The sequence below is a fragment of the Macaca fascicularis genome, chromosome 13 (genome assembly GCF_037993035.2).
Source record: "Macaca fascicularis isolate 582-1 chromosome 13, T2T-MFA8v1.1".
NCBI classification, from domain to species: domain Eukaryota; kingdom Metazoa; phylum Chordata; class Mammalia; order Primates; family Cercopithecidae; genus Macaca; species Macaca fascicularis.
The window spans coordinates 48,674,581-48,700,303 of NC_088387.1; the positions used below are offsets into that span (position 1 = coordinate 48,674,581).

General features: G+C 50.6%; 2 protein-coding genes across 6 annotated transcripts; both read right to left on the reverse strand.

Moving 5' to 3' along the window:
- Nucleotides 1-34: 34 nt before the first annotated feature.
- SMYD5 (SMYD family member 5) lies at nt 35-13,040 on the reverse strand. Of its 5 annotated transcripts, none has more exons than XM_045369080.2 (13): nt 12,924-13,040; nt 8,298-8,406; nt 7,072-7,211; nt 6,503-6,624; nt 6,046-6,115; nt 5,348-5,452; nt 4,447-4,509; nt 4,149-4,219; nt 3,721-3,827; nt 3,250-3,306; nt 2,302-2,396; nt 1,561-1,631; nt 35-1,465 (listed from the first exon to the last, which is right to left on the reverse strand). In XM_045369080.2, the coding sequence occupies exons 1-13, from the start codon at nt 13,017-13,019 to the stop codon at nt 1,312-1,314; spliced, it is 1,260 nt and encodes a 419-aa protein (XP_045225015.2). In that variant the 5' UTR covers nt 13,020-13,040; the 3' UTR covers nt 35-1,311. The 5 variants fall into 5 exon arrangements, 3 of the variants coding, with proteins under 3 accessions (XP_045225015.2, XP_065383024.1, XP_073867638.1); XM_065526952.1 differs by having other exon boundaries at nt 2,302-2,431; XM_074011537.1 differs by having other exon boundaries at nt 12,212-13,040.
- A 1,738-nt stretch (nt 13,041-14,778) lies between these two features.
- NOTO (notochord homeobox) lies at nt 14,779-25,512 on the reverse strand. Its single transcript, XM_005575602.4, has 3 exons — nt 24,915-25,512; nt 18,694-18,908; nt 14,779-16,526 (listed from the first exon to the last, which is right to left on the reverse strand). The coding sequence occupies exons 1-3, from the start codon at nt 25,294-25,296 to the stop codon at nt 16,368-16,370; spliced, it is 756 nt and encodes a 251-aa protein (XP_005575659.3). The 5' UTR covers nt 25,297-25,512; the 3' UTR covers nt 14,779-16,367.
- Nucleotides 25,513-25,723: the final 211 nt, after the last annotated feature.

Sequence of the window (25,723 nt, forward strand, 5' to 3'; positions counted from 1 at the left end):
GCCACTAGCCACAAAGCATTCCTGCAGAGGCCTATCACCACTTACATTTTATTGAGAACAGTGGGGGGCAGAGGGGGAGTGCTGACTGTTGTGAAGGAGTAAGAACCCAGTGGGTAAGGGGCCAGACAGGTTCCACCTGGCTCCATGGTGCAGAAAAGGGCCTGTGGGGTGGGCACCTGTCCTCTCTGGGATCCCTCAGCAGGGGAATGTGGCAGGCTCCTCCAGGAAAGGGAGGCATTGGGAATGATAGGTTGTAATTCCCATAACATCCAACCCAAGAGTGAGAGGGGTGGTGCTAATCTGGGGATAGGAGGGGACAAGACAGGGCTACTCTCCAAGTATCTAGCCCAGCTCCTCAAGGTTTCTGGAAGACTTCAATGTTCCTCTGTGGAGACCCTAAAGATGGAGATTGAGGCCAGGAGAGCCCCTCACTGACCCATTTTAACTGGCCCCAGGAATACCAGAGCATCCTAATCTAAGGAGCAGAGGCCTGTCAAGCCCCAGGTCTCAGCCATGCTGCTGAGTGCTCATTAGGAAGCAGGTGTGAGAAAGGGTGATGACCCCCGACGTGTCCCTCCTGAGGAAGGCAGAGGCCTTTTCCATACTCTATAGGGCCAGCCACTATGCCAGGTCCTGAGAGGCAAGGCACGAGTTACAAAGATTCTGGAGTCTGGAGAAGGGGTTAATCTCCACTTCCCCAGATGTCCAAATGGGGGTGTGAGTAATCCCCCTGTCCAGCATTCCCAGGAGACAGCCTCAGGGAAGGAGCTCAGGAGGCCCAGATCCTCCTGCCCGCCTCTCCTCGCTGTGCCAGTGGTCAAGCAGTTGCCTTACCAGCCACAGCTGTGGTGGGGGGAGGTGAGGGCGCCTCACCCCCTCCCCTCTCTGCTTCAATGAACTCGGTCTCAGATTTACCCCCTCAAAAGAAATCAATAGCAAGTTGAAAGGGGAGAAGCCTCCGGTGAATGGGTGAGTATGGGCCGTGGGGCCAAGGAGAAGAAACGCTGTTAGGCCCTGGCCCTGATTCCAGCCCCTCAAACCCTAGAGTGGAAGAACCTCAAGGGGAGGCCAGTTGTGAAAAGCTCAGTGCCAGTGCAGAGTCTGAGCCAACTCAGCAGCAGTGTCCAGGGCATGAGGTCTGGTGGAGGTTGGGGCCAGGGATCCAGGCTCTGTCCTACCCTCTGGCAGAGAGGGCTCGAATGGGGAAAGCAGGCAATGGGAGTGGGAAGTTCCCTCCGAGCCATTTCTCTGGGGGAAGAACCCCCTTTTCTGGCAGGGTCTAGGGCAGGGCCCTTTCTGGGCAGGGCAACATCACACATCAGTCATCTCATCCCCCAGCTCTGCATCTTCTGGCTCTCCTTCCTCCTCCTCCTCCTCTTCCTCCTCTTCCTCTTCTGAGGTCACATTGGGTTCATCAGCCTCTGCCAGGCATTTGGGACAGGAACAGACAAACAGATAGTTCTCCCTGCAGCGGTGAGGGATGATGAGGGGGAAAAGTCAGGGAGCTACGGGACAGAGGACCCCAGAGCCCAGCCGCCCAACCATGTCCCCAGCTGGCACCTGAGGATCTTGTGGCGGCTGTGGCGGCTGCGCTCCCGCTGACAGCAGTCCAAGTAGCTGATACAAATTTCCTGTAGGGTAGAGAGGTGCAGTCTGATGGTCTGTGCTCTCTTAAATGGCATAAGGGTCTCCCCAACACCTACCCTATCTCCAACCACTGCCCCATCTCTAGGAGCCAGGCTTGCGCTGCCCTTCAGTGAAGGGGCGGGCTGCTCTCATCCAGTTCCCAGTGCCTTCAGTAGGCAGGCCATTATAAGCCTCCAACAGCCTGTGCCTGAGACAGAGGAGACTGGTTAGCCTCAAGCCGTGGTGAAAGCCAGTCAATGGGCAAGGTCTGCAGCTGGGATCACAGGTCTTGGTATCGATGCTACTTGCCCTGAAGAAGATTCAACGAGGCACTGTGCCTGCACTAACAGACAAGACCGTAAACCCACAAAGAGCTATCTCCTGCTTTCTTAGAAACTACATATCTGCATTTGACCAAAAGATAGCTGGGGACAAGAATCTGAGCACATATGTGTCCCTCAAACACTGTCCTGAGGCTTTCTGGAGTCATATTTTGAAAAAGTGAGGTAGGGTTAGAACAGAACCATGAGCTGAAAGACTCAGACCCTAAGGTATGTGGGGATTCCACCCAACAGCCTGAACTTAAAGTGCTCTAGCCACTGCTGCTCCTGATCCCTGCAGAGAACTTCCAAGGCCCACTACCCACCCATCCCCATGGTTCCTGGCCCCTCTCACCTCTCCTGGCTTAATATCCTCCAGAGCAGTGACATGCAAAAGGAAGTTGTTTTCTGGAAAGGAGGTCTCTGCATTGGGCACACAACTGTGGTTGCCTGGATCACAAGAGGCAGGTAATGAGGATTACTGCCTAAAAAAAATAATCTCAATTCTGCAGAGCACTGGATCCTTTCTTGCTCTTTCACCCCTGCCAAGGCTGAGCACGTTTTGGAACCCAAGTTTCCAGACTCTGCTTCCAGTGTTCTTTCCTGAACACCATACAGCACAACACAAATGAACTCCACAGCACTTCCACTCCAACCCGCTGTGACTGGCCAACTTCATTCTCAGTCGTGTTCCCACTGTCTCACAAAGGGAGGGACAGGGCTCTGAAGGAATGCCCACCCAAGACCACTTAGTTCTGCCTGCTATTGGACATCTAGTAACAGCTGACACAGGCCCTCTGAGAATCCAGTTTGGGAGAGTAGAGTGGCCCAGGAGCCTGGGAGGAGGAGTTTGTAGTCAGGAAACCAGGGGATGGGAGGCTGAAGTCTGGAAAAGGCAGCTGTCTGAGCTGAATCTGCCCCTCCTCATCAGGTGCTGATGAGACTCGCCCTCTAGCCTGGGCTCCCAGTACTCCCAAATCTCACAGGGCAGTGATGGTGCAAAGCCCATGCATCCCTTTGCAAGAATCAGAGCTCTATGCCTGCCTTAGTACAGGGCCTGGCCTATTGTAAGGTTTTATACATAATAAGCAGGTATTATAGCACAAACAGTTGGGTGAACAAATGAAAAAAATGATAGAACAAAAAGGCCCAGGGGAATTCCTGTGGGAGCTCAGACCTAATGGGGCTCCCAGACTCAACCCTACCAGCCTAGAAAGGGCCAACTGAGAAAGATAAACTGTGGCTGCGAGGCCACCTGACAAAGGCGCGCCTAGGACCATCCCTCCTCAACGCCATGACTCACAGCAGCTCTGAAGCACAAAGAGGCCAGATCCTTCACAGTTAAGAAACTCTCCAGTTGCTGTAAGACAGTAATATACAGACATTATTCTACCCATTTTTATAGGTAGGAAAAGGAAACGAGGCTTACAAGGACAGGCACTGTCGCCACTGTCCTGCCACCCCACCACACTAAGGCATCAGTCCCTACCATATTACCTAAACTCGCCTCTCTCAGATAGAAGCCTTGCTTTTCTGTCTATAAGACACCCTATTTATCCAGCACCCCCTCTCCTCCCAGCATCAAGCCTCTGGATAAATCTTGGGGCTGTTTCTCACCTGTGTACCCTGTGGATAGAGCTGAAGCTCCCCATAGGCACAAAGGGATTACCTTCCCCCACCATTAATACAGAGCATCCTGGGCAAAGATTTTGTGTCCACCATCTGACTAGGGGGTCACCATGGTTGGGTGAGGCCAAGGCCCTATCTCACCAACCTGCCTCGATGTCCTTGTACAGCTGGTCAATGAAGATGTCAAGTTGCTCACGGTCCTGAGGCTTCAACTCCAGAGCGTCACAGGCATGGACCCACTGGCTTAGGGAGCTGGGGGTCCCAGGCAGCCCGTGGTTGGGGAGGCGGAAGCCCAGGTCACAGGGCTCTCCACCTCCAGGTAAGTTAAGCCCAAGAAGAAGGGTCTCTCACCCTACCCCATTTCATTCTCCAGGGTGGAGGCCCATCTTCCCCAACAGAGGCTCCCCAAAACAGATTCCAATGCCTGATTCTGACTCCTGCCACTGTGTCCAGTTCAGTGATCTGCCCAGAGTCCTACCCTACCCCATCCCAGTCTTGAAAGGAACTGTGGCTACCTTCCTCAATCAGTTTCCCACCCCGAGAGTAAGTTCAATAGCTCTGGAACATTCTAACCTGGTCCCGATTCCTTGGCCATTGGTCCCAACAAGAGCAAAGAGAGACCGGAATCCATCTGGAGTGAACCACTGTGGGGGCAAAAAAGAGATAAAGAGATAAGCGCTCATGTTAACAGCCACTTGCTTTTCTTCCAATTGGACTCTGTTCGGGAAGCCTTCTGTGAGTCAGGCTCATTCCAACTCCAGAAGACCAAGTCGGCTTTGGCTCAGCTGTCCCAGTAGGAGATGCTGACCTTGTTGCTCCTGGAAAGCTGGAGTAACAAGGAGGCCACTGGTCCCACCCTCTCCTCACTCACCTGACTGACTGCTTCCTCATAGAGGGCCTCTGTGAAGAGTCTCCGCAGAAGTTCCAGTTGGCCCTGGTTTAGGGGAAGCAGAGAGAGATTTGTATCCCTGGGGATTTCCCATTAGCACCCAGGCAGGGCCCAGGCGACTAGGGAGGGAAGGAAAAAGGGCCAGCTCTGTAGACTGAGCTTTCCGTAGGGGCAAAGGAAGGCCACAAAATCCACCTCCAAAGAGCTTTGGCAGTCTGCCGGCCTGTTCCAACCCGGGGTGGCAAACCCAAATTTCTCTCCATTTTCCAGCACTTGTACCAGCAAGGCTGAGACAGCCTGAAATGTCTATCCACACCACCACCGTCAAATCTCCCTTGACCTGGCCTCCAGACCAGCTGGGCTCTCCCACTCCCTTCCTGTAAGTTCAGTGCAACAGGGCCCACCCCAGATGCAAACCTTTTACACACCTGCCTCCACCCTCAGGCAGCTCCTGCAGGGAAGTCTGCTGTCCTCAGTGAGGACCCATACTCTTTGATTGGGAATGGTCACTCAAGACATGGGCAGTTTCAAGCTGCTCTCTGATTCTGTGGCTCCACAACCCTCTAGTCTCCATTCTACCTGATTTGCCCACTGCTATCCTATGACAAGTCCTGCCTTCTAACACCAGTTAGGGAGCACTTTCAGGGCAGGGCATCCAACACGCCCTTCCTCTGTTGTCACCCCACTTCCCAACTGTGGGTCCACATGAGGTCATGAAGTAAACAGTGGCAGGAACGTAAGTCCTCTGAATCTATTTCTGGACCCAAGTGCTAACTCCTTCCTGTAGCTGAGAAGTGATCAAATGTGGTGCTTCCCACAGATGGCCAGAGACATCCTAGGGTATTTGGGGAGGGAATGAGACAGGCCATGGGAGAAGAATAACCTTGAATTTGTCTCCCAGAAGTTTATGGACAATTTCTTCCTCTTCGTTGGCTGTTTTGTTACAGAACTGGGAGAAGAGCCTGATCCAACGGTCCTTGTCCTTCGCCTGCAGTGAACAAATATACTTAAGGGTCACAGACACCCACCTTCTTACTGGCACTCCCGCCCACTTAGGAAATACCACCACATAGGAGCTTATAGGGGCCCTTCCTCTGCCTGAGGCTTCCTCCCAATGGTGCCCACCCCAAACCATCTCCCCAGCTGGAGCCCAGATAGCCAATTCAACAACACTTGGAAAACACGAGAAAGAGGCTGAGGAACAACATTAATAGAAGGGCGGTTAGAGTGGCTTCTCTCGCTTTATGTAAGACGCAATCCTGAAAAAGTGGTGCTTATAAATCAAATGCATGAATTGCTACTGCACAAGGCATCTTCTGTATCAGAAACTATAGGCATACTATCACACTGGTCTTTAAGTTTAAAAAAAAAAAAAAGACTACAGGCAAAATGAGCCCTCCACTCCCTATGCCTGATTTATGTTTAGCGCATTCCTAAGGTTTTATATAGCAAGGAGCTCTCCTTTGGGAAGGCCAGGAAGAACTCTGCATCCAAGCTAGGGCTTTGAGGTCAGGAAAAGACCAAGACCAAGGGTTGAATGGGGCCAAAGTCAGCTTCCCCGAGAGGGTTGGGTGGGCTCACCTGCTTCACTGTGGCCACCATCCTGGCCATCAACATGATGCTTGCAGTCTCAGGTGGGTAGTGAACACTCCTGGGGAAAGAGAAAAAAGATTGGCCTAGAAATTCTCTCCCTAGTAGCTAAGCTCAGGGAAGCCGAGTCTGACTGGTACAGAGAAAACTTCCTACCAATTCCATCAATTACCAAGAGAGAAAGTTCATAGGCAAGGACTTAGGCAAGACTTTGAATCCCAATTGGCTTAATGGGGCTCTTTCTGGGAGAGTGTTAAATGCTAAGGACAGAAGGACTGACAGCCCAGATTAAAAGCAGGGGATAGGGTGATGTGACTTCTGTTTAACCCTAAGAAAGGAGGAAAAATCCAAGGAATTGTAACTTAAGAAAGATGGCAACACCTGATGACCCCAGGCAGGCAACCTGAGAGGAAAGGATAAAGGAAAGAAGAGAGGAAAAGTGACCCACCTCCATGCCTCCTGAAGCTTATTGAGAGGATGCAAGGGGTCATCCTGGGAAGGGCCTGGGCACAGGACCTGGTGGTATTGCTCAGTGGCTGCCAGCCGACATTCTGCACTGCAGTACATCACCTGTTAGGTGGGATAGAAGTCAGTACCCTAGGATCTGGCCCTAGTATCACCTCCTCTAACTGCATTCCTTCCACAAATAGCCCCTGAGCTGTAGCTTAGATGTATTATGAGAAGAGAAAACATAGGGTGCTCTGGGGACATGTGAAAGGCACACCTAGGCTTACAAAACCACAGAAAGGGAAGAGAACTTTTCAGGTAGAGGGGAGAGCACTTGCCAGGTCCCCAGGAAGAAAGCGAGCTCCCACCAAGCCCATTTTCCAGACAATGTAACTGTGCCAGGGAGGATGAAACTGGAAGAATAACCAAGCCTTTTCAACATCTTATCCTACATTATAGGTTTCAAGGGCCATGACCAGGTCTGTCATTGCTCCTGTGTCCCCACTGAGGACTCCAGCTAAGGCCTCCCTCACCCACCCCCTTCCAGGTATACTCCCCAAGAATACTCACTTGGCAATGAGGACAGTTCTGGTGGAGGTCCTTGCGCACAGTGCACAGCTCTGGGTGAGGCAGAACCTGGCCTGGTTTCCCGGTCAGCCTCTGGGCATTCTCCTCTGCCTTCTCCAGTGCCCGAAGGCAGTGGTCACAGGCTGAGGGTGAGAGCCAGACACGACAATGTCTTGAGAACAGAGGCCATATCTATCCCTTTCACAGCCCTATGGAGCACCTGCTATGTGTCAGGCACCATTCTGGTGTTTTCATAAAAGTTTGGGAAGTGAGTAAATGAATAATTACATGCATGCATGAATGAATGAATGAATGAATGAATGAATTTCACATGCAGCCAAAGGTAGATGATCCCCTCCTCCCTCTCAAGGACCTCCTGGCCCTTATTGTCTAACTTTCCTTGCTTCTTAATCAGACTCACTCTGTGGGGCTCCCCTACCACCCCAACACTGGGCTTTTCCCATACTCTGGGGCCAACTGACCCTCCTTTCATTGCGTGTCTCCAGCTTAAGAAATGTGTGGGCTGGGCACGGTGGCTCATGCCTGTAATTCCAGCACTTTGGGAGGCCAAGGCAAGTGGAGCACCTGAGGTTAGGAGTTCAAGACCAACCTGGCCAACATGGTGAAACCCCGTTTCTACTAAAAATACAAAAATTAGGTGGACATGGTTGTGCGTGCCTGTAATCCCAGCTAGTCAGGATGCTGAGGCAGGAGAATTGCTTGAACTTGGGAGGCAGAGATTGCAGAGAGCCGAGAGCGCACAACTGCACTCTAGCCTGGGCAACAGGAGTGAAACTCCGTCCCCCTCCCCACAACTCCAAAAGAAGAAAAGTGTGAAAAAGCATGTGGTCAGCAAAGCCAAGGGCATCCTACTTGTGCTCACCCCTAACTCAGCCTTCTTTGAACAAGGACCATGTAGCCTCCTCTTGGTGGAGGACTCCACTTTGGCACTGGGCCTTCAGCATGACCATGGAGTCAAACTTGCCTGAGTCCTGCTGTGCTCCCTTAAGGAGCACATCTGAAGAGACTCCCACCACAGGAATTAGCCTCAAACACCTGAGACTGGACAGAGGCGTGGTTCTCAGGCATAGTCCTTCAATGGAAGACAGCATTTCCTCCCAACACCCAGAGTTCCAGAGACATCAGCCAGTAGGGATGTATGCAGCTCACTTCCATGCACAAAGGCGACTGGGCCCAGCAGCCATAAGGAGTAGGAGAGCTGTACTCACCTCGGTAGCGATAAAGTGCATTCCAGAGAAACTGTGCAGCCACCAGGGGCCGTTCTACGAAGATGGTCTCCCCCTTCCGGATCAGCTGTGTGGCAAACAGGCCCTTTCCCTAAGAGGGCAGAGGGATAGGATGGCTGTAAGAAGGAACAGAAGACATAGCTCCAAGCGCTTCCAGGAGGCTGTCCAGCCTCACTCCCACATGCCTGACTCTTAGGAGAGGCCTCTGCCTCTGTGAGTTCATGGAGACTGGTCAGTACCCTCCATAACTTTCTCCTCTGGAAATGCAGCTCTGACCTATTTTCAGTTGCACTCCTTTCAGCCCATTCAGAGCAGAAGGCCTGGAACAGGGAGGAAGCCACAATGGCAGTCATCTCAGATTACTCAGAGAAATTTTCTGAGTATGGCCAGAGCAGGGCCAAGGCTTATAGCAGGCTGGGGCCTCCAGTACCAGGAGCTGGTAACAGCAGGGCACTCATCTCTCAGTCAGCCACATGCCACTCCAGGATCCTGGCAGTGGTATTGCTACACAGGCCTGCAGAGAAATCCTACACCATGGGATAGGGAAGCCTTGTTTGGGGGAGAATGTGCCCTCTTCCTTGGTCAGCTGAATACCCACAGCACCTAGCACAGTGCCTGGCATCCAACAAGTCCTTGGGGGTTGCACTGAAAGAAGGGAGCTAATACTAGTACCAGTCCTAACATTAACTTGCTGTGAACCTTTGAGCCAACTGCTTCACTTTATATCTGTTCCCCATTTGAAAAGTGAGCATTATAATAATACCTACAAGGTAGTTTCCAGGGTGCAACGATATAGCACAGATGAATGTACCTTATGAGCTCTAGCTTCTTCCTACTCAATGAGAGGTACAGGGACTGGCAACATGGGCATCACCTAGGACTCTGTTAGAAATGCAGAATCTTAGGCCCCGCCCCAGACCTGCAGAATCAGAATCTGCAGCGTAACAAGATGCCCAGGTGATTCACATGCATGTTAGTTTGAGAAGCACTGGTCTACATCATGTAAAGGATGAAAGATGAGAAAACAACCCCTGAACTGCCATCTCTCAAATGTGCAAAAGGACTCAGCAGATGGCTTCAGAACCCAGGCAGTTACTGGCCTTATTGGGCATATACTCCCACTACTCAAAGAAGATGTGTGGAGCCCTGCCAACACTGAGCTGCCACAACAAAAGGAGAGGAAAAAAATGCTTGACATCAAAGCAAAATGACATGTCAGTGTTGCCTCCCAGGTAGCTCCCTGACTCCTTAGAAGGCCAGATAGGGTTGCTCTCAAACGCAGAGCGAAAAATCTCAACCCTGTGAACAACTCTGGAAGCTCTATCTCACAGTAGAATGGGACAGGTGAAACAAAACCAGAAGGCAAAGCCCTGGGCACACCCTTGCCTGGCTTCCTGGAAGCCCTTCCCCCTATGCCTTGTATCCCGTCCCAATCTAGCAAATTGAAAACTTGGCCTTCCTCTATGGGACAAGACAATATGAACAGGGGACTCACATTATTTCTGACAATCTCAAATTTCAATATTGGACAAATATAGATCTCCCTCTCTTTGTGAAGGACTAAATGCAGAAAATATTTAGTAATCAAAATAAAGAGAAAAGAATCGGAGTTGTTCCTTTATAAAGTCACTCATTCCCAAAACTGATGAGCATACTTCAAGGAAAACAGAGCTCTAACTCATATTAAGGTTGGGCCGGGCGCAGGGGCTCACGCTTGTAATCCTAGCACTTTGGGAGGCTGAGGTGGACGGATCACGAGGTCAGGAGTTCAAGACCAGCCTGAACGATATGGTGAAACCCTGTCTCTACTAAAAATACAAAAATTAGCTGGACATGGCGGTGTTCGCCTATAGTCCCAGCTATTTGGGAGGCTGAGGCAGGAGAATCACCTGAACCCAGGAGGCGGAGGTTGCAGTGAGCCAAGATTGCGTTACTGCACTACAGCCTGGGTGACAGAGTAAGACTCCATCTCAAAAAAAAAAAGAAGGTTGGAGAGCACTGAACCTGAATGAAAAGGGACAAACCATACATCCTTCCAATTTGAAAAAAAAAAGTATTAAAAAAAAATCATGCAGGCTGGATGTGGTGGCTCATGCCTGTAAATCTAGCACTTTGGGAAGTGAGGATGAAGGATCGCTTGAGCCCAAGAGTTTGAGACTATTCTGGGCAACATAGCAAGACCCCATCTCTATTAAAAAAAAAAAAATTGTGCAAAACTCTAAGACTATGTAGTAGATTTTTTTTTTTTTTTTTTTTTTTTTTGAGACAGAGTCTCCCTCTGTTGCCCAGGCTGAAGTGCAGTAGCACAACCTCAGCTCACTGCAACCTCTGCCTCCCGGGTTCAAGCAATTCTCATGCCTTGGCCTCAGGTAGCTGGGATTACAGGCATGCACCACTACACCCGGCTAATTTTTGTATTTTCAGTAGAGATGGGGTTTTACCATGTTGATCAGGCTGGTCTCGAACTCCTGACATCAAGTTCAAGTGATCCGCCCGCCTCGGCCTTCCAAAGTGCTGGGATTACAGGTGTGAGCCACCGCACCCGGCCTAATTTTTGTATTTTTAGTAGAGACAGGGTTTCACCATGTTGGCCAGGCTGGTCTTGAACTCCTGACCTCAAGTGATCAGCCCACCTCAGCCTCCAAAAGTGCTGGAATTATAGGAATGAGCCACCATGCCCGGGCAGACTATGTAGTAGATTTTAAAATCTTGATTAAAAGAAGAAAGCCCACAATAAGCCATGCTGCTATCTGGCTAGTGCACCAGTATGGTAGTCCAGCTGGCTTCCACTGGACCTGGTGAAGTTTCTGTTCTGATTGGTCATGTCTCTGGCATAATAGTTGATAAATTTTTGAAAAGTCATTCCTATCCACAGAAGCAATAAAAAGTAGTCAAAAACTACTCCCACTTGAGGCCCTGGTCTATAAAGTTTCATGACCCAATTCTCTCAAACCGCTATTTAAACAATGTAATGACAGAAAACACGCAAAGCTTTTTTATTTTACCAAAAACACACACACACACACACACACACACACACACACACACACATATAACCCTCATGTGGTAACTTGAGGAAAATAACACAGAGAAAAAAAATCACAAACCAATCTTATTTGAATAGAGAAGCAAAAAGCCCAGGATAATCCACGCTGTTACCAAGTCCAGGAAGGTATGCTATTTTCTCCAGCTGCAGATCAGATATAGGCAAGGAAAGGGCGATTGGCTGGGGCCTTGACAGATGCCTGGGCCAGGAAATCTGTGCAAGGAGAGTGGCTGAAGTGATGAAGTGAGAAGGAAGAAATGAAGAGAGGAAGAGGCTGAGAGACTGGGGGCTAATGAAGAAAAAGGTGAGGAAAATTACTGCAAACCAAGAATGATGGAACTGAGACATCTTCAAACTGTGGCCACCCAGGAACACTAGAGACTATAGAGATGGAGATATGAACAGGGAAGGAGACCAAGGATGTAGGGAAGCTGATTTACCAGGGAAGGAGCAGAGTGCTCCAGATACCTTTGGAGCAGAAGGGGGGCAAGGGAAGGTTGGGCTGGGAAACTAGATCAATACGATAATGCTGAGAGCAGATGACAGACAACTAGAGATCTTACATCTTGAGCAAGAAAAAACAATACACACAGCCACTACACAGGATAAATTATTCAACCTCACTAGTAACCAAAGAAACATAAATGAAAACAAATATCATTTTGCACATATCAATAGGCAAAGATAACTAGGAAAAAAATAGTGCTGGACAAAACAAAAGGATGTTTACATAGAAAATGAGCTCTAAGATTTTTGACTCCAGGTTTCAAAAATACAACAATAAAGGGTCCATTAATAAGGGGTTGGTTGAGAGGGTTGCGGCCCTCTCACGGAAAAAGCTACTACTCACCTCTTAAAAAGTAATATGTAGAAATAGGCTTGATATTGAAAGACTCACTGCTGCATCAAAAAGCAATTTCTAAAAATGTAATTTTAACGTACACATCTTTGCACAAGTATAGAAGTATGAGTGATTTTTATATTTTCTTTCCTTACACGCATTTCTATTTTTTTCCACAATGAACTTTTGGAACACAATAAAAACGACAAAATCATGTCACCTTCCGGCTAAAAATTCTCCCAACGCCCCCACGGCCTTTGGACTCTGGTCCAAATTCCTCAGCACTCCAAGGACCTTCGTGAAGGGTCTTGGCCTGTCTCCTCATCCCTCCACCAAATTTCATACATTAAGTTCGTGAGGACCCACACTCTTTTACACCTCAGTTCTCTCTGCCCAGCACGTCCCCGCCCACAGTTCCAGGGACCCAGCAGCAAAGCCCCCTAGCCCCGCCCCGAGCAGTCACAGCAGGGCCTCCGGCAGGCTGGCCGGATTCCGCTGGGAGGAAATGCGCACGGAGACTCCGGAGGCCCGGGTCTATCGCGTGACCGCGCCACGAGCCTGCGCGCGGGGACAGACTGGGAGCCCCCGGGCCGCGAGCAGGGGCCGGGCCGTAGCGTCCGAGCGGCACGGAAGCCTCTAGGCTGCGGGCGTGGAGTCCTGCACGGCTGTCTCCGTGGCCGGACTGGGCTGAGGCTCCCGGCAGGACCCGCCCCGACCTCACCTTGGCGCTGCTCACGAAACGGACTTCCACGGAGACCCGGGCGCGGCCCGCCACGCCCACGCAGAAGGAGAACACGTCGCACGTGGAGGCCGCCATCTTGGCGCGCCTCCGCCTTATGACCCTTAACCCCACCTCGACCTGCGAGGCCCCACCCCCTTCTGGCCCCGCCCCCGGCGAGAGTGCCTCGGAGGTTGCGAGGTTTTGCGCTCCACCAAGTCTGAATTTAAGTGCCGTGGTTTGTTGACGGGGGTGTAGTTGGGCCTGCGTTTGTGCTTTTACATCGGTACCTTTTTGTGTCTGTACCTCTGTATCAGAGTCTGTGTACGCGTACATAGTTTTGATGTGTGTGTCTTTGAGTCCGTGGCATGTTTTTTTTTTTTTTTTTTTGAGACAGTCTCACTCTGTCGCCCAGGCTGGTGTGCAGTGGCGCGATCTCTGCTCGCTGCAACCTCTGCCTCCCAGGTTCAAGTGATTCTCCTGCCTCAGTCTCCCGAGGAGCTGGGCGTACAGGTGTGCGCCACTAAGTCCAGTTAATGTTCGTACTTTTAGCGGGTTTTACCATGTTGGCCAGGCTGGTCTCGAACTTCTGACCTCAAGTGATCTGCCCGCTTCGACCTCCCAAAGTGTTGGGATTACAGGCGTGAGCCACCTCGCCCGGCCTATGATGCATGTTTCTGTGTATGTTGTCTCTGTCCACACAGTGGCCTGTCTTCACTGAGTAAAGCGCTCTCTGGACCCAGCCCTAGAGTGGGACAGCAGAAGGCCAACTTACTCCTATCTTCCCTAGCTCTCAGCCTGAAGGGAAGGACTAGCTTATACCCTGGAGCTCACTCACCGCACCTGAAGAGTCCAGGACAAGATTTCCTTTCTCGGTAATCCCTCTGGCAGCAGGGGAGACAGTCCTGCCAAAGGTCAGGGTGGACTTGTGCCTCTCTCAGATTCTTCAGTGGCTTAGGGACCTTGCAACCCGGGGGTAGTAGAGGAGTCCATAGTGGACCTCAGGTCTGAGAACCTCTGAAACTGGATACAGAAGTGAGTGTGCATATGCACACACTGTCGTGAAAAGGGGGAGGGGCCTGTTCTCACATTCAGGACCCCAAAAAGCTGCAAACCACAGACCTATGGCATTTGTCCCCACAGCTAGGCCTGACTATCAAGCCTTGTTTTGTTTCCTTGTCCCCTGATTTTGTGTGTTTTGTTTGAGATAGGGTCTCGCTTTGTCACCCATACTGGCATGGGGCGATCTCGGCTCACTGCAGCCTCCAGCTCCCGGGCTCAAGAACAGACTGGGCAACGTAGTGAGACCTCGTCTCTCCAAAAAATAGAAAAATTTGCCGGGCATGGTGGTGCGTGGGAGGATCATCTGAACCTGGGGAGGTCGAGACTGCAATGAGCCGTGATCAAGCCACAATTATCTATCAAATAATTATAGATAGATAGATAGTTGACAGGGACAGAGAAAGGTTCTTGAAACTGACCCTGCCTCCCCTCAAGCCTGCAGTCTGGTGTCAAGGAGTGAATAGTCCACGGACTTGGGAAAGATAGATAGTTGGCAGGGCCAGAGAAAAGGTTCTTGAAACCGACCCTGGGTCCTCTCAAGCCTGCAGCCCGGTGTCAGGGAGCGAATAGTCCACGGACTTGGGGGCAGACCTACCCCGAGAGCAGCTGGGGGCCGTGCCCTCACTCACCACCAGGTGGCAGGGCAGGCTTCCTTCCACCCCTCAGCTCAGTCCCCAACAGCCATTCTAGAATCTGAATGGTCTGTGCTACAGAAATCAGCTCTGAAAATCCTGGCAGCAGGTTTCTTTCAGAGAAATCGAGCACATTCTTGAAAAAAAAAAAAGGAGCCATGAGTCAGAGTCATGAAAGGGGGAAATTATAACTGTCCTGTGAACACACAGCAGAGTTTATGACAAAATGCCAGCCTTGGCATACACAAATACTTCTATAAAAAGATGGGGCTTTGCGAGGCCAAGGCAGGAGAACCAATTGAAGCCTGGAGTTCAAGACCAGCCTGGGCAACAAAGGGACGTTGTCTCTACAAAAATGTTTAAAAATTAGCCAGGCGTGGTATCACGTGCCTGTAGACCCAGCTGCTCAGGAGGCTAAGGTGGGAGGATCACTTGAGCCCAGGAGGTTGAGGCTGCCGTGAGCTATGATTGCACCACTGCACTCCAGTCTGGGTGACAGAGCGAGACCTTGTCTTGGCTGCTGGGCCTGAGCTGCTGCTGAGAATGGTAACAGTTCAGACAAAACAAGAAAACGTTGGGAAACTTTGTGAAGTGGGCTAAACAGTTTTACCTTCTCCTCTTTGCTCTCAACTCCTGATGGAGAAAGAGTCTTCTATGCCCAGATGCTTATTCAAAGAGGTTCCTTCTCCACAGCCAGGCCAGGAAAATATTAATTGCTGGTACAGGTATCACTCCCCCAGGTGAGAGGAGCTGTGATATTATGAAATATATATTTGGTCTTCATCTCGATTTCCTGGCATAGAACTCCTAAAATCCCTGGAATCTCTGAAGTGATGTTTTTTCATATGCTAATGAGTTGACTGATGACTGATAGACCTTAAGACTCCATATAAAACAAAAAGGGCAGGGTTGGGCTGGGTGGTGGCTCGCGCATGTAATCCCAGCACTTTGGGAGGCTGAGGTGGGTGGATCACAAGGTCAGGAGTTCAAGACCAGCCTGACCATATGGTAAAACCCCGTCTCTACTAAAAATATAAAAATTAGCCAAGCGTGGTGGTGTGCACCTATAGTCCCAGCTACTTGGGGAGGCTGAGGCAGGAGAATCACTTGAACCCGGGAGGCAGAGGTTGTGGTGAGCCAAGATCGCACCACTGCACTCTGTCTCAAAAAAAAAAAAAAAATGGAGGGGCTGCCTTGTGGAATGAGCCCTCAATCTGTGGGGTCAGACACTACCTGCAGGTAGATCATGTCAGAATTTACTGAATTAGAGGTTGGAATGTGGGGTACACACCTATACGTTTGGTCACAGAAGTGTTCTGTGTTGATTGTTGTGAGGTGAAAGCAAAAGAAAAACGGTTTTTTTTTTTCCATTTGGTCTTTTCTACTCAGGAGCTTACAAGCCTTAACAGTAACCACACACTTCGCACTGTGCCTGGCACATTATTGCTTTACAGACATCTTCTCACCCCTGGGTGGTCTAAGTTATGAATGCACCCATTATACATATAAAGAAAAAAGGCTCGGGAAGTTCCATAGGTTGGCCAAGGACATAGTTGAAGGCGAGAATCTGTGCCTCCAATTATTACATTATTCCAGTTTCCAGAAATCAGTATAGAAAAGGGGGTCCCTGCTTGACAGCTCAGATTCCTCTGGTTGAGGAGGCTTTTTGTTGAAGTGTGAGGCAGGGAGCTCCAGTGGGTACCCCCAGGAGGAACTAGCCCAGGCAGCCTGGCTAGGGCCTCTGTCCCAGTCCTCAGCCGTCTACTCCTGACTCGGCATCATCACTCTGGATACTGGCGTTGGAGCTGCTGGAAGGCTCATCCAGGGAGGCAGCCTCGGCAGATGTAACCACTGCCCTCAGCTTTTGCTGCTTCTGATACTTGACCCTGCGGTTCTGGAACCAGACTCTCACCTATAATTGGAGACAGTGGGCAGAGATCAGAATGTGACCAGCAGGTCCCACTGCTTCCCAATTCCTGGAGTGAACACCCCTCTCTGCCTGGCCAATATTTGCTCTTCCTTCTCAGGGAGGCACCTCCTCCAAAACACCGCTTTCTATAATTCCAGACACCATTCATTCATCCGAGTATTTACTGAGCTTCCAGGATGTGCTAAGCACCATCCTAGGTGATGCTGATACAGTGGCGAGCAACAGAGGCAAGCTGCCTACCCTCGTGGAGCTCAGGAGCTAGTGAAGAAACACTGGCAAGAAACACGTAAACAAACAAAGAGCTATGTAAACACAAAATGGGGTACAAACAGGGCTTTGGGTAGAGGAGGCCTCCCTGAGGAACCAGCACTAAAGCTGAGGCTCAAAGAGAGAGAGGCCCACCTGATGGGGACAGAGAAGAGCAGGCCCACAGGGCAGGGAACAACCTGTAGGAAGGATCTGAAATGGAACCAAGCTTGGAGTGTTTGAGAACCAGGAAGGAGAAGAGCATGGATGAGAGTGAGAGGAGAAAGTCAAGGGAGGGAAATGGGAGAGGTCAGCGGCTGCCAGATCACCCAGGACCTGGAAGGCCATATAGATAAGGAGTGTCACCCATGAGGCTTTTACGTGGGCCCACATAATCCTATTTACATCCGAAGTGCACTGTGCACCTGGCTGCTGTGTGAAGCATGGATGGCAGCAGAAGCAGGGAGACAGGAGAGAGGCCACTGCGGCAGTCCCGGGAGAGCTGGGGCGTACATTAGGGGTGACGGAGAGAAGTGAAGCAACTCCAGCTGTATTTTGGAGGTAGAGATGACAAGGCTCAATGATGGTTGGAAGCAGGGGAGGAGGAGGAATCTAGGATGATGGGGTTTTTGAGTAACCAGGTGGATGGTGGAGGCATGTATGGGAAAGGAACAGATTTGGGCAAGAAAAAAGTCAGGAATTGAGGTTTAGACTTGGGTTTCAGATACGTGCTCATGAGACATCTAAGTGGAATCACCAAGAAGGTAGTTAGAGATATAAGCCAGACAAGATGGTTGTGCTGAGGATACAAATTTGGGAGTCATTGGCTTATAGATGGCATTTTAAGCCATGGGAATAGATGAGACCAGCTGGGAAGAGATTTCGAGGTCCCCAAGGGAAGGGTAGCCTGCCAAGGAGACAGAGCTGGGAAGAAAACCAGACAGCATGGTGTCTGGAGGCTATGAGGAACATGTTTCAATAAGGGATGGGGTGGCTGACTGTCCAGTACTAAGAGCTGCTGAGTGGTGGACTGAGTTGAAGAAAGTAAAGTGTTATATTGTTGGTTCTGGCAACATGGAGTTATTAGAGACCTTGCTGAGAAGTTTTGATGGCGTGGTAGGGAAAAGTCATGTTGGAATGTGTGAAGGAGTGGGAGGTGAGGACACTGACAAAGTGACCATGGCAAGTTCTTGAGAAGTTTGCCTGTGAAAGGAGCAGAGAATTGACATAATAGCTGGAGAGGAATATAGGGGTGAAAGAAACATTGACTATATTGACTCTCTTCAATATCCACTTAATTTTTTTCTTTTTTCTTTTTTCTTTTTTTTTGTTGTTGTTGTTGCTTTTTGAGACGGAGTCTTGCACTGTTGCCCAGGCTGGAGTGCAGTGGCATGATCTCTGCTCACTGCAACCTCTGCCTCCCGGGCTCAAGCGATTCTCCTGCCTCGGCCTCCTAAGTAGCTGGGATTATAGGCACCCAGCTAATTTTTGTATTTTTAGTAGAAACGGGGTTTCACTATGTTGGCTGGGCTGGTCTTGAACTCCTGACCTTGTGATCTGCCCACCTCGGCCTCCCAAAGTGCTGGGATTACAGGTGTGAGCCACCACACCTGGCCACATCTACTTAATTTTACTAGCAGGTCCTTATTTAGCATGGATATCCTTTATTATCAGTTTTTAGACTAATAATCTAAGTTAACATTCCAAGCTGTTCACATAATGTGACTTCAAATGGGACTTTTTTTCATTATATAGAGCGTGCAAAAAGTCAGGGCCTGTCCCCTCAACAGCCTGGCACAGGGAAGAGGGTCCATGTCTTCCTCCCACCCTCCGTTTAGGGCCTTGCCGAGGTAGTGTTTGTCCCCAGGTGCAGCCCAGGCCCAACAGGAGTCCCTACTCCCACCTGGTTCTCTGTAAGTTTGAGCCGAGCTGCCAGCTGGGCTCTCTTCTTCCCCACCAGATTGTGCTGTTTTGCAAACACTTTCTCCAACTCTTCCAGCTGCTCCAAGTTAAACATAGTTCGGACTCTCTTTTGCTGTCTCTCAGTGTCCCTTAGGTCCTCCGTTGGGGCCCAGTCTGGGAAGGCCCAGAGTCCTGAGCAATGAGCCAGCTCCAACCCTAAAGAGCAACCAGCAGCAGGGGAGGTTAGCCAGCAGCAGGGGAGGTTAGCCAGAAGCCCCCGGCACTCCCATCTTGGCAAAATGAGAAGGCACACACAGCTCTACTACCTTGCCTTCCCCTTGGCCAGGTAACAGTGCAAGAAGACAGTGGAAAGAGACTGTGCAGAAATAACAGGAAACAAACAAATGGGAAAGAAGGGACAATGCAATGAGACTCTGTCTGTCACCACTACTGTCTAGCCAAGTGGCTTCACTTCTGGCCCCTAATAGGAGTTGCCAAACCTCCCTTCTCTTTGCCTTCCTCTCCTTTCCTTGACTGCTTCTGGCAACACCATGGAATGGGCAGAGAAGAGTCCCCCAGGGTTTCACCCTTTTAATTCATTGAACAAATATACTTTTTGAACGTCTGCTGTGTGTCATGCATGGTTTCAGGACAAAACAGAAAATCTCTGTCGTTATGGAGCTTACGTCTTAGAAGTGAGGTCAGAAGAGATACAAGTCAGAAGAGAGGGTTGAGCTGAGGATACAAATTTGGGAGTCATCGCTGAGCACAGTGGCTCATGCCTGTAATTCCAGCACTTTGGGAGGCTGAAGTGGGCGGATCGCTTGAGATCAGGAGATCGAGACCAGCCTGGCCAACATGGTGAAACCCCGTCTCTACTAAAAATACAAAAATTAGCTGGGCATGGTGGCACATGCCTGTAATCCCAGCTACTCAGGAGGCTGAGGCAGGAGAATTGCTTGAGTCCAGGAAGCAGAGGTTGCAGTGAGCCAAGATAGAGCCCACTCCACTCCAGCCTGGGTGACAGTGCAAGACTCTGTCTCAATTAAAAAAAAAAAAAAATTGGGAGTCATCAGCTTATATAGATGGTATTTTAAGCCATGGGAATAGATGAGACCAAGCTGTGGGCCAGTGGAGATGCATCAACCAGGAGCAGTTCCTAAGTCAAATCTTGATGGGAATGAGGGAGTGAGTCATTGGGTTATCTGGGAAGACAGTATTCCAGGCAGAAGAATGGCAAGCATAATGCTAAGGCCATTCAGCCCCCACTAGCCTTGGGGAGTCAGGGCTGGCAGACAGACTGCCCCAACAAAGGGAGTGTGTCTGGGGCCCTGGCTGCTTAGGACTCCAACCACTGGGCCCACTAGGCTTACTCTGTGCCTGCCAAGGTAGACCAAAAGATCAGGAAAAGCCCATCAGACATACAGCCTGGGGTACCTAGTCAGCCTTGTTTCAGAATCAGAAGTTGACCTTTGAGGAAGAGAGTAGGCTGTATTGTGTATTCCTTAAGAGCTCTAGTTGAGGCCAGGCATGGTGACTCATACCTGTAATCCCAGTACTTTGGGAGGCTGAGGTGGGCGGATAGCCTGAGGTCAGGAGTTCAAGACCAGCCTGGTCAGCTTGGCAAAACCCTGTCTCTACTAAAAATACAAAAATTAGCCACGTGTGGTGGTGGGCACCTGTAATCCCAGCTACTCGGGAGGCTGAGGGAGGAGAATGGCTTGAACCTGGAAGGTGGAGGTTGCAGTGAGCCAAGATTGTGCCACTGTACTTCAGCCTGGGCAATAGAGTCAGACTCTGTCTGGGGGAAAAAAAAAAAGCCTCTAGTTGGAATCCCAGCTCTACCACCAATTACCAGCCAGAGGACCTTGGGCAAGTCAATGTACTTCTGTGAGCCTTGATTTCCTCATATGTAAAATGATGATAATTAATCCCTACTTCCAGAGATGTCCAGATTTTAACATGGTGCTGTCTGGGCACAGTGGCTCATGCCTGTAATACCAGCACTTTGAGAGGCTGAGATGGGCCCATCACTTGAGCCCAGGAGTTGGAGACCACCCTGGACAACATGGCCAAACCCTATCTCTACAAACATATAAAAATTAGTCGGGTGTGGTAGTGCACAACTGCAGACCAGCTACTTGGGAGACTGAAGCAGGAGGATCACTTGAGCCCGGGAGGCAGAGGTTGTAGTGAGCCAAGCCGAGATCACTCCTTGCCAATAGAGCAAGACCCTGTCTCAACAACAACAACTACCGCAACAACAACAACAAAAACATATGCGCTGTTTGCTTACAGGGTGCTTAGCAGTGTGCCAGGCACAGAGCAAGAAGAAAGTCAATGGTTATTATAAAAATTAAAACAGAAGTGATAATCCAGTGGGGAGGAGAGGGATTATTTCCAGATCTGGCAAAAATTAAGCTGGATCCATATCCAATATCTTGCACTAAAAAAAAAAATCCAAACGGAGGAAATCTTCAAATGTAAAAAGGTAAACCCACAAAAATTTAGAAAAAAACGGGGAAGTTATTTTATGACTTCACAGTGAAGAAGTTCTTTCCAAGTATCATATAAGACCTGGCGCCAGGCACAGTGGCTCGTGCCTGTAATCCCAGCAGTTTGGGAGGCTGAGGTGGGAGGATCGCTTGAGCCCAGGAGTTCAAGATCAACCTGGGTAACATTGTGAGATTCCACCTCTACAAAAAAAATGTTTTAAATTAGTTGAGTATGGTAGCGCATGCCTGTGGTCCCTGCTACTCAGGAGGCTAAGGAGGAGTGCTTACACCTGGAAGGTTGAGGCTGTGGTAAGCCATGATTGCACCACTGCACTCCAGCCTGAGTGACAGAGAACCTGTCTCAAAAAAGAAAAAAAAAAACAACTGATTTATAAAAATACATCAAACATATAAAAATTAAAATTTTTTCTATGTAACAAAAGAATACCACCATAATCAAAGTCAAAGGCCAATAAATAGAAAAAAGTGTGTAGTTCATTACAGTTAAAGGGCTAATTTCTTTTTTAATTTTTTGAGATAGGGTCTTGTTCTGTCGCCCGGGCTGGAGTGCAGTGGCTTGACCTGGGCTCACTGCAACCTCTGCCTCCCAGGCACAAGCAATCCTCCCACTTCAGCCCCCGCCAAGGTGCACACCACCATGCCCAGCTAATTTTTGTGTTTTTAGTAGAGACGGGGTTTTGCCATGTTGCCCAGGCTGGTCTCAACTCCTGAGTTCAAGTGATCCACCCGCCTCAGCCTCCCAAAGTGCTGGGGTTATAGGGGTGAGCCACTGCACCCGGCCAGGGCTAATTTCCTCAATAGAAAAGAGCACCTACAAATAGATTGTTTTAAATAACCAACTATACATATGGACAAAATACAAGAACAGATAGTTCACAGAAAAAGAAATACATCACAAGGTCAGGAGATCAAAACCATCCTGGCTAACATGGTGAAACCTTGTCTCTACTAAAAATACAAAAAATTGGCCAGGTGTGGTGACATGTGCCTGTAGTCCCAGCTACTTGGGAGGCGGAGGCAGGAGAATCACTTGAACGTGGGAGGCGGAGGTTGCAGTGAGCCAAGATTGCGCCACTGCATTCTAGCCTGGGTGACACAGCGAGACTCCATCTCAAAAAAAAAAAAAAAAGGCTGGGCGCGGTGGCTTACGTCTGTAATCCCAGCACTTTGGGAGGCCGAGGCGGGTGGATCATGAGGTCAGGAGATGGAGACTATCCTGGCTAACGTGGTGAAAACCCATCTCCACTAAAAATACAAAAAATTAGCCGGGTGTGGTGGCGGGCGCCTGTACTCCCAGTTACTTGGGAGGCTGAGGCAGAATGGCATGAGCCTGGGAGGTGGAGCTTGCAGTGAGCCGAAATCGGGCCACTGCACTCCAGCCTGGGCAACAAAGTGAGGCTCCGTCTCAAAAAAAAAGAAAAAGAAAAAGAAATACAATAGCCCTTAAACATGAAAATATTCTCCATCTCACTTATTACAGAAATGCAAATTGAACTAACACAGCGATACTGTTTTCCTTCTATCAGGTTGGATAAACTAAGATGGATAACACATCATGTAGGTGAGAGTGAAGGAAAAGGGAGCACTCTCGCACACAGTTGGTTTTGAACTCCGGGAATGCAAAGTGTGTGCAAGCTCTGTGGAGGGCAATCTGGCAAAACTACAGCAAGCCCAACAAACCCAACTATACTAGAATAGCCTATGTGCAAGGTTATTCATTTCTGTGCTGTATATAACAGCAGTGACAGAAAACATCAATGGGACCTGATTGAATAAATTATGATATATTCCTTCAATGGGCTACTCTGTGTTTGTAAAAGAAGCTCTTTATGGATTGGAAAAATCTCCAAGATACATGGTCGAGTGACTAGAGTAAGGTACAGAACAGAGTGTATGGTGAGTCTGGGGAAATGAAGGAAAGAATAGACGTGTGTGGATATCTGTATTCAGGTAATAAATACGCATAAAATATCTCAAGAAGTAGGTGGCTAGGTGACAGGCAAAAGAGGAAAGTCCTCTCCATATATCTTAGTACAAATTTTGACATTTGGACTGTGTAGGTGTGATACCCATGCAAAAACTAACTTGAGGCAGGGTGCAGTGGCTCACGCCTGTAATCCCAGCACTTTGGGAGGCTAAGGCAGGCAGATCATTTGCAGTCAGGAGTCAAAACCAGCCTGCCCAACGTGGGGAAACCCCATATCTACTAAAAATACAAAAATTAGCCGGTCGTGGTGGTAGGCGCTTGTAATTCCAGCCACTCTGGAGCTAAGGCAGGAGAATCACTTGAGCCCAGGAGGAGGCTGTAGTGAGCAGAGATAGCACCACTGCACTCCAGCCTGGGAGACACAGCGAGACTCCTTCTCAAAATAAAACAAAAAACACACACAAAAAAATAACTTGAAAATGAGACAACTGTAACATGAAGTAATAAACTGTAATTCAGACCTCAGGTGTGTGAAGAGCTCAGAGAAAGGTGACTTGGAGTGATGGGCACAGCTGCCAGATTCAGTGATGTTGAATTTGGATGGGGCTGGGAGTCCAGGGGTTAATGCACTGCTGAAATGGGTTGAGGAAATGCTGGACTGGGGCGAGTGCCCTGGAGTAGGAACCCGGCAATATTGTGTTACAACTATCTTAGTATGGATTGACAAGTGTTGGACTAACTTTGCTCCTGTTTTCTTCGTGGGGACATGGGGAAACATGAACCTGGCAACCAAAAATGCAAAAGCACGTGTAGGTGGATGTTTAATGCTAGAGGGCAAAGTTCCCTCTATAGTTACTTTTGTTTGTTTGTTTGAGACGGAGTCTCACTCTGTGGCCCAGGCTGGAGTGCAGTGGGGCAATCTCGGCTCAATGCAACCTCTGCCTCCTGGGTTCAAGTGATTCTCCTGCCTCAGCCTCCTAAGTAGCTGGGATTACATGCGTGCGCCACCACGCCCTGCTAATTTTTTTGTGTTTTTAGTTGAGACGGGGTTTCACCATGTTGGCCAGGCTGGTCTTGAACTCCTGACTTCAGGTGATCCACCCGCCTTGGTCTCCCAAAGTGCTGAAATTACAGGCATGAGCCACCGCGCCCAGCCTTACAGTTACTTTCTCATGAGATTTAAGTGCCTGGCCCTTAAGCACCACTTAAGAGCATTGCAGGCACGCAGGCTCAGAGCGGAGAAATGTGGAGCCCAAGTTCACAGACGTGAGCAGTGGAGGCAGTAGCGGTGCGTGAGCCTTGACCAGCTCCTAACAGCTCCTCACTCAACAGCACCGCCCGGAGAGTCCACTTCTCTCCCCACAAAACAGGGCCATCGGTTCGGGTCGAGAGCAGCTTTGGGAAGCGTCTCTGCCACCAAGCGCTACCCTGGGGTGTGAGAGGGAGTCAAGGGACGCGGAGACCGGGAGCAGGGCTGGGTCCCCTTGCAGCCTCAGCGCTTGCCTCCTGCCCACCGCATTCAGGCGCTGCGCCGCCCTCACACCCACCCTCTCCCACCTCAGCAGCTTGCTGGGCAAGCCTCGCGCCGGAGGCTTTCTCGGCAGACTGTCGCGGTCCTCCGCTTCAACTGCAAGGTCAGCGGTGGCAAAGCCCCTTCTCACTCCAGCCGTGTGTGATTCTCAGACTCAGTGCCCTCTCCTGCACCTCCGCCGGAGGTGGCGGCCTAGGCTCTCCAGCCCCCTCCCAGTCCCCTGCATGCGGGCGCGGGGCGCGCAGTACCTGTGACGCCGAAGCCCCGCAGGCCGCAGACGGGAGCCATGCGCGGCCCTGGCACAGGGTAGAGACCCACGCTCAGGTAGGCGGGCAACCACGATGCCGGGCACGCCCAGGGCAGGCCCGGGGCGGCGCACAGGAAAGGAGCGGTCCAGAAGGCCGGGTGGGCGCAGGCGGAGCCCGACGGCTGGGAGGCCGCCGGCGTGCGGGGGTCGGGCCTCGCCAGGATGGCCTCGACAGAGAAGGGGGACTCGAAGCGTCTGGGAGCGCGGGGCGTGTTCGGGCCGGTGGGGAACCTAGGCGCCGGAGGGCGGCCCGAGCGCGGAGACCGGACCCGAGCGCCCGAGGGAGCGGGCGGCGGGCTGCCTCGCGGCCTGGGGCTGGGCATGACGCGTCCCTTGCCGGGACGGGCGCAAGGAAGGGAGCTCGGGAGGAGTGAGAAGATTCTGCAAAAGGTCGGGAGCAAGACCGGTTGTCTGGGAACCTCCCGGCGTTCGGCGAAGGCTCTTAAATTTGGCGGGGCGGGGCATGGGGCGGCCTCTCCCCTCTGCGGCCCGGGCGGGGCCCCCAAAGCCTGTGAGCGCCCGCCCTGGGCGAGGCAAGGTGGCCACAGCACCAAAAAGTGTGTTCCCTCCCTTCCTCTGCTTTTAAAAATGCCCACCCTGGGGCGGTCACGGGGAGGACTCTGAGCTCGCTGGTGATCCTGGGCGAAACACCCAGCCACCGGGCTCCGTCTTTGTCCTTCTGTCACTGGAGCAGGGATGCCCGTTTCCCCGGGGCCTCGCAGAGGCGGAGCTGTGATCTGGAGAGCCGTA

Coding starts and splice junctions, on each gene's coding strand:
- SMYD5 (XM_045369080.2), bottom strand. CDS start 13,019: ATGGCGGCCTCCACGTGCGACGTGTTCTCCTTCTGCGTGGGCGTGGCG. Junction 7,212..8,297: donor TGCACTTTATCGCTACCGAG/GTGAGTACAGCT, acceptor TCTCACCCTCAG/CCTGTGACCACTGCCTTCGG. Junction 6,625..7,071: donor AGAACTGTCCTCATTGCCAA/GTGAGTATTCTT, acceptor CCCACCTAACAG/GTGATGTACTGCAGTGCAGA.
- NOTO (XM_005575602.4), bottom strand. CDS start 25,296: ATGCCCAGCCCCAGGCCGCGAGGCAGCCCGCCGCCCGCTCCCTCGGGC. Junction 18,909..24,914: donor GCGGGGCTTCGGCGTCACAG/GTACTGCGCGCC, acceptor GTTGCTCTTTAG/GGTTGGAGCTGGCTCATTGC. Junction 16,527..18,693: donor TCAAACTTACAGAGAACCAG/GTGGGAGTAGGG, acceptor CTCCAATTATAG/GTGAGAGTCTGGTTCCAGAA.